General features: G+C 38.3%; 2 protein-coding genes across 2 annotated transcripts; both read left to right on the forward strand.

Moving 5' to 3' along the window:
- Positions 1-363: 363 nt before the first annotated feature.
- TOC1 (CCT motif -containing response regulator protein) lies at positions 364-4,473 on the forward strand. The gene is made up of 6 exons (XM_077397768.1): positions 364-1,061; positions 1,341-1,502; positions 1,715-1,848; positions 2,107-2,274; positions 3,146-3,230; positions 3,327-4,473. Exons 1-6 carry the CDS (start codon positions 917-919, stop codon positions 4,247-4,249), a joined length of 1,617 nt encoding a protein of 538 aa, XP_077253883.1. The 5' UTR covers positions 364-916; the 3' UTR covers positions 4,250-4,473.
- A 147-nt stretch (positions 4,474-4,620) lies between these two features.
- On the forward strand, positions 4,621-11,756 carry LOC143892858 (uncharacterized). The gene has a single exon (XM_077397767.1). It carries the CDS (start codon positions 8,864-8,866, stop codon positions 11,558-11,560), a length of 2,697 nt encoding a protein of 898 aa, XP_077253882.1. The 5' UTR covers positions 4,621-8,863; the 3' UTR covers positions 11,561-11,756.
- The last annotated feature ends 597 nt before the right edge of the window (positions 11,757-12,353 follow it).

Genomic DNA, 12,353 nt, shown 5'->3' on the forward strand with positions numbered 1-12,353 from the left:
GGGATATTACCATAAATTGAAGGTGACTCTAAGTAAAAATTGAATAGAGCTGTTCAAGTTATGTGTAAAATTAGTGAGAAATTCTTGAAATATTTTTCCTTTCCAGACCTTTCTAGAAAATTCATGCAATCCAAAACATTGCCTTAGTCATTACCTTTTTGCAAGAAAAAGATGACGTGGAAATCACATTTGACAAATTAATCCAACTTAAAATATCTAGGAAGTAATATCATGTACCTACCCAACTCACATTATGATATGAGAAGACTTTTTTTTTTTTATTGGAAATGATATCTGCAGTCTTATTTCGATAATGACACTCCTCACTTTATTAAACACTTTTTTCAATTGACTGCTGGTGGATCCGATCGGAATTGGATCCTTTCCCGGCCCGGCCCTCCCCTCCACAGAGTCCGGCTCCACGTGACCAGGCAAGTATATCCAAATGAAGAAGAGATCCTTCTCTCAGGCTCTCAGCTCAGCGAAACGTGGCATATTATCCATCACAAAGGTATATTTAGCCGACAGCGACACGCGAACCTTTTGCACTTTTTACCGAAATCTTAGCCGTCCGATCGTCCACCTACCCGTTCACCCATTGGTGGCCGGCACACGTTAGCAAAAGCCCTTAAATCCAACGAAGAAAGAAGACGACTTCATTTTCGAGCTGTTTGGCAGAGAGCTTTTGCTGTGGTTTCGAGGGGGATTTTCTCTCCTCTAATTTTATTTCAAGAATTCTCCTTCCCTGACTACTCGATCTGAAATTCTCCCCTAATGTTTCATTGTCTTCCTGCTCCTTTGATGGTGTTGGTGAACAATGATGGTGATTCAATCAGAAGACTGGTTGGATTTGACCGAATTGTTACGTGTTTTCGATGATGTAATGAAAATAGGGGCTTAGTTTGATCGAATTGTGATGGCTTGTAAGGGCAGTAGTCCTTTAGGAGGAAATAGAGGGAACAGTCCCCTTGATAGAAGCAAGGTCAGGATTCTGTTGTGTGATAACGATGTTAAGAGCTCTCAAGAAGTTTTAGGACTCCTCTGCAACTGCTCCTATCAAGGTATTCATTCTCGCCTCCTTTATTCATCACTTCTTCAATCAATTCTATCATTGCAAAATCTCTCAATTCGGCTTATCGAAATTCAGATCTCTATTGTAGTTCTTGTTACCTGTTAAGAATCATGAGGCCATAGGGATTTTGGCTATACTTTGTTGTTCATTCAGTTTTTTTCTGTTTCGAATCTTAGTCGCAAGAGAACTCTACAACTGAAAACTTATGTTTGCATTGGATGGTAATTTAGAGTATCTACACTGACAAAGGATATCTGTTACCTCTCAGTAATTTCGGTGAGGACTGCTAGACAGGTCATTGCTGCTCTAAATGCAGAGGGGCCCGAAATTGACATCATACTTGCTGAAGTAGACCTTCCTATAGCCAAAGGCTTGAAGATGTTGAAGTATATTATGCGGGATAAAGAATTGCGGCGTATTCCCATTATCAGTAAGCTTGTTTGGTTCAGCTCATTAATTTCCTGGGATACATTGGAAAGGTTATACTTAATAAAGTAGTATGAGAATCTACTGATTCACTCATTGATAAAATTCAACAATGGACAGACATGGATTTTTGCATTTCTGATGTATGATTTGTATAATACAAAGCATTATGCAGCCGATACTAATGCAGGCATCTGACATGCACATATTTCTCAGTGATGTCTTCCCAGGATGAGGTTTCAGTTGTTGTCAAGTGCTTAAGATTGGGGGCGGCAGACTATCTTGTGAAGCCTTTGCGCACTAATGAGCTATTGAACTTGTGGACTCATATGTGGAGAAGAAGGCGCATGGTTTGGACACCTAACCCCCAAGAATGTGTCATTGTATTAGCTTAAAGGTCTTCTAGTCTAGCTAAGGCCCTATTCGTTTGAGATTATGATAACCGATAGTTAGCCCTCAAACCGATCATTGGACTCAAATTACATTAATTTTGAGTCCAATAATCGGTTTGGAGGCTCACCATTGGCTGTCATAATCTCAAACGAATAGGGCCTAAATATTAGACAAGATGCACGATAATTCACAGTAGTTGTTATTTTTCTTGACAGCTTGGACTGGCGGAGAAGAACATCTTGAATTATGACTTTGATTTGGTAGCATCGGACCCCAGTGATGCTAATACTAATAGCACGACTCTATTCTCAGATGACACAGATGAAAAGTCACGGAAGACCACACTTCCAGAGACAAGCATGTCAAATCATAAGGGATATGAGGTAAGTATGAATCACTACATTTCATTATCGTCTCAAAAAATATGAACCAGTACTGCGGTTTGTCAATTGGTAAAATCACTCTAGAAGTTCCATAATACACTTTCTGAGTAAGTCTAACTTACAACCTTCTTGACCCTTTTCCTGCTCAACCTTCTTGCACACCCCAGTCAGTTCATGTCTACTGCCGTATATGTAATAAGGGCATTCTCTATTTTACAAATTGACATTATAGGATATGTGCCAAACACATGTCAGGATGGCTATTAGTGTAATTTCATCACTTTTGTGTGCTTGCTTTCTGTTATTATTTATATGCATTTCATGTTTGTGATGCATTTTTATGTATATAATCTTATGCTTTCACAAACTGATCTATTTGTAAAGATATATCTTCCAACGTTATCATAAAACTATCCTGACATGACATAATGTCAGGTTCCCCAATGTTGCCGTATTTGATACTTAACCCACACATCCCGTATCTAATTTACATAGTTTGCAATGTGTCGATGTTGTCTCTATTCAAAGCATACCTATCTTTGGCGGCCAATCTGATCATGAATATGACCAAGTTGAGCTTGTTGGTTATACCGTCATTGGTCCTGGTATAGTTTCCTTTTCAGGATATTATCCGCTTAGTTTGGTTTGTTTCTGAAGGTAGTAGAATAGCACAAGAAGCAGGATCTATTTGAAGAGTTGACGTACTCTGGTAGTAGCTATAGACCCATTTTAAATTCTTATTTACTGGTGTTGATTCTCAAAAAATATATGGACTCTGTCTGTTCTTGTCCAGCACCATATCTTCCGCATTTACTGTTGCAACTTCATGGCTGGTCAGATACGTTTAACTTATCTTCCTGGCATTTTTCAGTCTTATGCCTCCGCTGCCGTCGATCCTTCTCCAAAGAGTTCATCAGAATATCGTCTTGATGCGCTGGAGACTCCTGAACAGCCAGGTGAGCAGCTCCCAGGTCTCTATGCAGCTGTACACTTTCTAGGTTTCTTCTTCCCCATCTTTCTCCTCTGGAAAAAGTAATTATGAGTATTCTCAGGTGTAATGTTTTCATTTCCAAAGAAAAGTGAGCTTAAGGTTGGTGAGTCATCAGCTTTCTTTACGTACATCAAGTCAAGCACACAGCCTATAAACAACTCTCCCAGGCATGGATATGTAGATGAAAGTATACCTCCGTCACTGCAGTTGAGCAGTGAAGATAAACTTCCTTCAGTGTGTGAACAAGTAGGTGATGCGGAGAGGTACAATGGCACAGAAGCATGGGAAAACTTCTCTCATGGAGATGGTTTTGTAAGTAATGAGAATGCTCCAGTGGTCAGAACTATTAAGAAATCTACTATACCCGTGCAATTGGAATATCCACAAGAATGCCACCTATCCGGTGTACAGTCCTCCATAACACGGCTGCATTCAAGCAATGAGGGCCAAGTTGACTTTTCAGGTGTTCCGTCATTTGCTCCATTTTATATGTCAGGAATGATGAATCAAATGGTGATGCTTCCACCAGCTCAACTCTATCAAGGAAGCCTACATGATGTACCTAAACATGCCACATCAGCCATGCTGCCGCCACAGGATAATGCTCTGACACATTTTCCTCATGTACCTATGATGGCACCCTTTTCTTACTATCCATTCAATGTAAGTTTGCAACCAGGTCAAATGCCTGCACCTCACATGTGGCCTTCAATGGCAAGGTCATCTTCAACTGAAGTTAAATCTGGCCGAGTTGAAAGAAGAGAGGCGGCATTGATCAAGTTTAGGCAGAAGAGAAAAGACCGATGTTTTGACAAGAAAATACGGTATGTCAATCGGAAGCGACTCGCAGAAAGGAGGCCTAGAGTTCGAGGCCAATTTGTTAGGCAAATGAACGGTGCCGATGCTGATCTTAATGGACGATCCGCTGTCGTTGATGATTCTGATGAGGATGAAGAAGACGAGGAGGATGCTTCGGAGTACTGATTTGATTTTGAGTGAATTGGCAAGTTGGTGCATTTGCCACTGTGATGTACACTTTTTTGTAGAACTATGAAAAAGTGAAGAATGTCTCGATTATGCTAGAACAAGGCAAAGAAGGCATTATCTGGTACACTTATTTCAGTTGCTTTATGTCAATTTTTAGTTCATCATTGTTGTCATTTTGTAGACATATTGAATTTATCTAAAGGTCTGTAGTTGTGCCATCATATTCTTCTCTTTTTCATCGATGCTTGCAAATTTGTGAAAATTTTCCCATAAGCTTTTGACCTCCATATCTTGATGATCTATCTAATTTGATTTGGGTTGTCTTATATTGTTCTTGCAGTCAAAGCTTGTCTTCAACCATTGTACAAATACAATATATTTTGACACTATTATCTTAAGATGAAATTTATTGTATCCCATGTGTTTTGAGGAGCACACGTAATTCTTTTCCGCGGTTGTTCTTTGCTTCCATGAGAATCTTGGATTTCTTGTACGTAAATGGCTAAATGCAGAACATATGTTTCCTTGTCCATTTGCTTTCACCAGCCTATCTACTTAAACAAAAAATTATGCTTCCTAACTATACCGAAAGCTTGGCAATCTTAATTTTCTTGAAATTAACTATTTCAATATGGGATGATTGAGTTTCTATCATGTAAATATGAATTGCAAAGTCATTCTCATGAATTGCTCAAAAACTTATACCCAGTGTTTATTCAGGCCATCTGGTACACATTAGTTACCATGTGGCTGCTCTGCTTTTGTAGGCTTAATTTCAATTTATCTATACCATCCAAGAAAAAAATCAATTTATCTATATCTTATACTACAAACCACGCTTACAACTGATTGATCATATTGCATGATAGCTGGTTAATCCAAATGAAACTTGAGACTCAGTTGAATGCAGTTAGATGGATTACTAGAGGTGGCAGGTTCCCTGCAGATTAGCCGACCCTGTTGTCGAGATCCTTATTTGTACTGTCGTGACTTGCGGACGTTTTGTTTCTAGGTGCAAGACCTTCATTTGAAACGACAGGACATTTTTTGGTTGGTTCAAATGGGAGGGAGGATTCTTCAGGGATATTAAATTTCAAATATGCCGATGCACGTGGTTTACCGTTGATTGCATGCATCCATAGGGATTAGTCCCGCCCTAAAATGGGGTGGGGATACCCTATGTCATAAAAAAAAAATCAAATCTGCAGATAATTCATATGCTGTTGTTTCTACAATTGCAATAGTAATTTGCTTCCGAAGATTTTTTTTTTTTAATGGTAAATTTGTTCCTGAAGATTTGAACCCATGATCACGAAGTCTGGTGTAGAACGTTTCTGTGGCAACAAACAATTGGTAATTTGGTCTTTAGATGAGATTTTGTCTTAATAATATTGTTCTAATTTATAGTGTAAAATGAACAGACTATTTCTTGATTTTTTATCGAAAAGTTTAGATACTGTCTTTTATACATAGCTTTTGCATGGACATTGTATATCTTCTTTGATTCTAGTTATAGAATGACAATAATAAATCTATATGGATTATTATTGCTTAGCAGATCAATTGTAACCTAGTCTGTATAACATGCCATTCAAGAAAATGTCTGTATAACATATTATTTTTGATAAATAAAAAGAATGAAAAAGTGATTTACTAGCATGCTCTGATCAAGTTAAGAAATGCCGTTCTTTTTCTTAAAGGAAGATCAACAGAAATGCATAAGGTTTGTTCTGGATAGAACTCCCAAAGTACAATACCTGGACTAGTTTTAGAAAGGCATTTTATATCTTTTATTGGGTCCCAGTGCCCTGATCCAAGGAGGAAAGCAGAAACACCTTGCCAGAAAAGAGAAGGATAAGAGTTCATAGAATTCCAAAAGTATTTAAGTGCAGGTTCAAATCAAGGTGTGCTTGAAGTAGTACTCAATATCATCATTAAAGTAGAGAGAAAAATGAGTGTGGTCCTCTTTGAAAAATTCAAACCTTGGAGAAGGAACCTGAGCCTGAGCTATCATGGCAGCTGATATCGAGCCCCATGAAAAAATCCATGTGTGGAAACTGAAAACATGAGAAAGGATTGGTAGGACTTTTTTGCTCCTTTTCGCTTGTGTTTTAACATTTTCCATAGTTCCTTTGTTTTTCCTAGTACTTGAGAACTAGAGTAGACAATTTGAATCTGCCTAACCTTGCACTTAATGGCATTTTGAGGGCAAGTACTGTATAAACCATTTTTTCTTCATTCTATCTTTGACTCTGATCTAGTGTAAGTGACACTTGAATGTGAGATCTGGATTGTTCAACTTGTGAATTCTATCATGGTGGAAGCAAAAAACTGTTCTTGACTGGAAATTAATGGTTTCATCAGCTCGAATTTTGGCCCATTGAATAGGTGAAACTCTGAATTATCTATTAATTGTGATTTTTGTAGTATGATCGGTCATGATGGGGTCCACCAGAACGATTCAGATCTAGCAAATGCGTTTTGTTTCAGATTAGAGAGAGTACCATTGGATCACACAGTATACTTATCCTCAAGTGAAAATATGTCATTGAAAAAGGGGTGTTTCTGAATTTCCATGATCTTTGTATAGTTTGATACAACTCTGCAAGGAACAAGGTGGGAGGGATCTCCCTTTTGGGTTCAATCATTTACAATGAGCTTTTTCTTTACAAATGTCATGTCTCTTTGGTCCGTTAATGCCCACTTGGGACCGTTTGGTTTCAAGGGCTTTCGAACTTCGAATAGAGAAATGTTATAAGAGTAGAGCATGTGTCAGTTTTGATATTTAGGTTACACTAAGGTACCAGACCTTCTGGTCTTTGGTCCTGTCCTGGGTTTGCCCTCTTTGCCTCTCTCTTCTAGCATCCTCCAATGTGACCCACTCTCTACTCAATGCCTCTTATATACTCTTAAGTGCACTTTGGAGTTTTGTTGAGTATCATCAATGGTTTATTTTCATTGTTGAATCTAGTCCCATTCCTATGTTCTAGGTAGCTAAGATTGCAGTACCATTCTCAGTTGAGGAAATCATGTCAAACCTGATTTGATATGTCAATATCTTGATCAGGAAACTCAGGGGGACCATTAATCGATTCTTACGGTCATGTAATGGGAGTTCAGACGGCTACTTTCACTCGGAAAGGTAAAAATAAATTACCCCCGCATGGTATCTTTCTCATGTTTCTGCATGTGACACTAAAACATGAACACACAATGGTATGACAATTCATCATAATCTGGAACAGGAGTATCATCTGGCATCAATTTCATAATACCTATTGACTGTTGTCCATTGTCCAAACTGTCCCTTACCTAATTGTGTATGGAACATCTCTAAGCACCAGGTCTTGATTGCATTCTGTCAGTTGGGCCTCTCATTCATCAACTTCTCCTTTTATTTTATCTACTTTTTAAAGTTCTATACTAAGATTAATATCGTATTACTTCAGCTTTCCAATGTGATTCCTATAAAGAAAACATAGACATAATGGTGAGCGAGTGAAAGCTATAGAAGAAGGGCTATGAAGCTTGTAATAGTGATTCCCAGAATAGCTCTAGAAATTATAATGATTTGATAAAGCTTTGTTAGAATTGTATTTTAAACATAAAACCATTTCAACTAAATCCTTAAAGAGTGAGCATACATTGATAATTCATCTTGTTTAACTTAAACTATTTGGCTTTCCATCTTTTTGCTTTCTAATAGGATAAGTTTTCCTTATCACTCTCTTAGTCTTCTCCATGGTTTGAGGAAAGGATATAATATCCTTTTCAGGCTTTGTTACACCCATTTTACGTCGAGAGAAACAGAGCCTAAGTAAATTTTAGATATAAAACATTATAGTAGGCCCTCAATATCCTCAATTAGAATTTTTCAGATTGGCTTTTGATAGCTTATTATGAATTTTGGCAGGTAACTGCGAGTAGTTTAAAATAGAGGACTGCTGATGTCAAAACAAGGGAGTGCAGATGTCAGCTGCCTTTTATAAATAAAAAAGGCAATGTAGAGTTAAATCCAACTTTTTTGGGTTTCAGGCTCCACTAAGTCACGGTTTTGGATAGAAAGTCATGCTTTCGATCCATCAAAACATTAAATATGACTTCGGCCCGAAGTCATATTTAATGTTTTGATCTTGTCCACATTTTCCTTCGCTAAAATATGACTTTCAGCCCGAAGTCATTAAAATGACTTTAGGCCCGAAGTCATATTTAATGTTTTGATCTTGTCCACATTTTCCTTCGCTAAAATATGACTTTCAGCCCGAAGTCATTAAAATGACTTTAGGCCCGAAGTCATATTTAATGTTTTGATCTTGTCCACATTTTCCTTCGCTAAAATATGACTTTCAGCCCGAAGTCATATTTAATGTTTTGATCTTGTCCACATTTTCCTTCGCTAAAATATGACTTTCGCCCGAAGTCATATTTAATGTTTTGATGGATCGAATGGTACCATTGCGAGAGTGCTTTGCTGACTCCAAGACCTCCTCTCGTGTTTCTCTAACCTTTTTTTCATGTTTTGGGTTGTCTCGCCTATTTAAAAGGTATTGGAGACTCGGGAGTGTGCTATCTTTATCTCATCTTCTTCGCCTCCATCGTTCTCTTTAAAGAATGGCTTCGATTTCTCAAATCAGAACCCCAGCTCTTGCTTTTCAGTTGTTTTTTATGTTCTCCTACTTGGGCATCTTTGTAAGATCGCTAAATGGTGAAGGAAAATGGCTATTGGAGTTCAAGAAGGATCTCATTGACACCAATGACGAGCTTCAAGGATGGAATTCATCCCATCTAACTCCTTGCGGTTGGAGTGGGATAAGCTGTATCAACAACTCTAAGGTAACTTCCATCAATCTCCAAAACTTTAATTTGGCAGGCTATTTGTCTTCCACCATCTGTGACCTCCCTCACCTTACAACATTTAACATATCAAACAATATGATTTCTGGTATTGTCCCTAAGGAGCTTGCAAGCTGCAGTAATTTGCAAGTTCTAGACCTTGGCAGAAATAAGCTTCATGGGGAGATACCACCCGAGCTTTGTGATATGCTTTCCCTGAGAAAACTTTCCTTGGCTCATAATGATCTTGATGGTAAAATCCCATCGGAGATCGGAAACTTGTCGTCTCTAGAAGAGCTTTTCATTGATTATAATAATCTCACTGGTCTAATTCCATCATCAGTTAGAATGTTGACAAAGCTTCGGATTTTGGATGTGGGTTGGAACTCTCTCTCGGGTACAATTCCTGTTGAAATAAGTGAATGTGATAATCTTGAGAAATTACAATTGACAATGAATAGCCTTGATGGTTCTCTTCCTAAGGAGCTTCAAAGGCTTAAGAATCTAACCATTTTAAGTCTTTCTATGAACCATCTATCCGGTGAGATTCCTTCCGAGCTCGGGAATTGCAGTAGCTTAGAGTACCTTCTATTGCACGGCAATAGTTTGACTGGGGACATTCCAGTAGAGTTGATTCAGATTCAGACTCTTCGATTCCTTGACATCTCTGGAAATCAGCTAACGGGATTCATTCCGGTACAGTTAGGTCAGATTCAGACCCTTCAGTTGCTCAGTCTCAGTGGAAACCACCTATCTGGAAAGATACCCCGAGAGCTCGGGAATTGCAGTAGCTTAGAATCTCTTGACTTGTCTGATAATAGTTTCACTGGAGACATTCCCGTGAAATTGGTTCAGATTCAGACTCTTCGGTTGCTTCATCTCTCTCAAAATCAGCTAACGGGATTGATTCCGGTAGAGTTGGGTCAGATTCATACTTTGCAGGAGCTCGGTCTCCGTGGAAATCATCTGTATGGAAAGATACCCCGTGGGCTCGGAAATTGCAGTAGCTTAGAGTATCTTGACTTGGGTAACAACAGTTTCACTGGAGACATTCCAAAGGAGCTTGGAAACTTATCCAAATTGATTTGGTTGTATGCTAAGTCGAATGGATTGAGCGGAATGATTCCAAGAGAATTGGGAAATTGTAGCAGTGCTGGCATGATTAATCTCTCTGAAAATCAGCTAACAGGGTTCATTCCAGAAGAGCTGGGTCAGATTCAGACTCTTCAGGTGCTTCATCTATCATCTAACCTTCTACAAGGGAGTATACCCTCATCAACATGTAAAATACAGATTTTGAGATGTCTTGATTTCTCTTGTAATCGTTTATCGGGAGAACTGCCTAATTGTTGGCAAGATTTGCGTGAATTGGCGATTATGAACTTTGAAAACAATAATCTGTCTGGAGATATTCCTAGCTCAATGGGTTCTCTACTTGGCCTCAAATATTTGCATTTGGCTAACAATAATTTCTCTGGAGAACTGCCATTGTTCTTAAAAAAGTGTGTGAAGTTGATAATTGTTGATCTTGGTGGGAACAGATTAACAGGAAATATACCGACATGGATAGGAGAAAGTCTATCACATCTGGAGGTCCTCCGCCTACGATCAAACATGTTAGATGGGGGAATTCCTTCAAAACTATCGTCTCTTACTTCTCTCCATTTCTTAGACCTTGCACATAATCGTCTCTCTGGAACCATACCACGGTGTTTCGGCAATTTCAGTGCCATGGGTGCGAGACAGAAGTCCAGCAACAATTATTATTTCACATATAGTTTGGAAAGTCACCAAGTGTATGGTTTAGAAAGTCACCAAGAATACCTTTTCATAGTCACGAAAGGGAGAGAATTTTTATATACAAAGACACTTCCATTTATGACAAGCATAGACTTTTCATGCAATAATATAAGTGGAGATATCCCTGAAGAACTAACAGGTCTTTTTGGATTGAATAGCTTGAACTTATCTGGAAATAATTTGATAGGAGTGATCCCACCAAAGATTAATCGTTTGCGATGGTTGGAATCCCTTGACTTGTCAAAAAACCGGCTCTCAGGTATAATTCCTCCAACCATGTCTGCTCTAACTTTTTTAAGTTTCTTGGACTTGTCAAAGAACAGCTTGTCAGGGAAAATTCCATCCGGGCCTCAGCTCCAAACTCTCAATAACCCATCTATCTATTCTGGCAATCCTAGACTTTGTGGGCCTCCACTCAGTAAAAAGTGCTCAGAAGATGAAATACCTCAATGTCCATTACCTATATCTCGCAACGAAGATGTGTTTGGATTTACATGGTTTTACATTGGCGTGGCATCAGGACTCATCGTGGGGTTTTGTGTAGTATGTGGCATTTTATTGTTGAACAAGTCTTGGAGAAATGCCTACTTCCGATTCTTTGATGATATGAATGATAGGCTAATTGTGACAGCAACAGTAAAGATACGTAGAATCAGAAAGAAGTTGATTGGATAGTAAATCAGGTGGTGTTTTAAAGCAGTTTCTACAAAAATGCCAAGGTAAAATAAGAAATACTAGTATTGTTTTTTCTTAATCTATACTTTTTTGCAAATGAGGAAAAATACTTTGTATCTTCAAGTTGCTACAAGGGCAAAAATTTTAGTACATCTGACATCTATGTATGAGTTCCAAACATTTATCTGTTGACCCATTGTAGATTTTTCATAGCCCAAAAGTACACCAAGGAATATCCTTCAACGTAAAATGGGCAGAAAACAAATTAATTTTACGCCCATTTTCCACTTAGTAATAATGGGCGTAAAATTTGTTTTACACCCTTTGAAAGCAACAAAGCCCTAGCAAACAGATTTGTATTCCTCAAAGTTTGCTTGGATAGACAGTGGTGTATTCAAGAGTCTTAACAATATAATGTTTTAGATTAAAAATCGTGTTCCTCCTTCTGATTCTATATTTGAACTCACTAAATCTTTTTTATTTGATCTCAAAAACTAAACTTGACACTAGTTGAGATTGGAGCCCTTTGGCCGCTAAGGTGACACAATGAACTCGACGAGAAGGTTAGTCAGTACAGAAGAAGATGATGACAACGTCAGAGGTTTTCATTGTTTTGTTCAAGCATGCAAAAAGAGGCTCCATTGTTCCTCTCTAATTCTAGTGAAAGACATGTATCGGTTCTCTAATGCACTTGTAGATTTCCCAAATAACTATCCATGCCACATGTAGCAAAGTAGGGGCATGTTTGTTTTTTGAAATAACAGAGAACATGACCTTGGATAGGAGAGAACGG

This window comes from Tasmannia lanceolata, unplaced genomic scaffold (genome assembly GCF_043159265.1).
Source record: "Tasmannia lanceolata isolate RefF3 unplaced genomic scaffold, GAP_Taslan_0.1 ptg000015l, whole genome shotgun sequence".
In the NCBI taxonomy this organism is placed as follows: domain Eukaryota; kingdom Viridiplantae; phylum Streptophyta; class Magnoliopsida; order Canellales; family Winteraceae; genus Tasmannia; species Tasmannia lanceolata.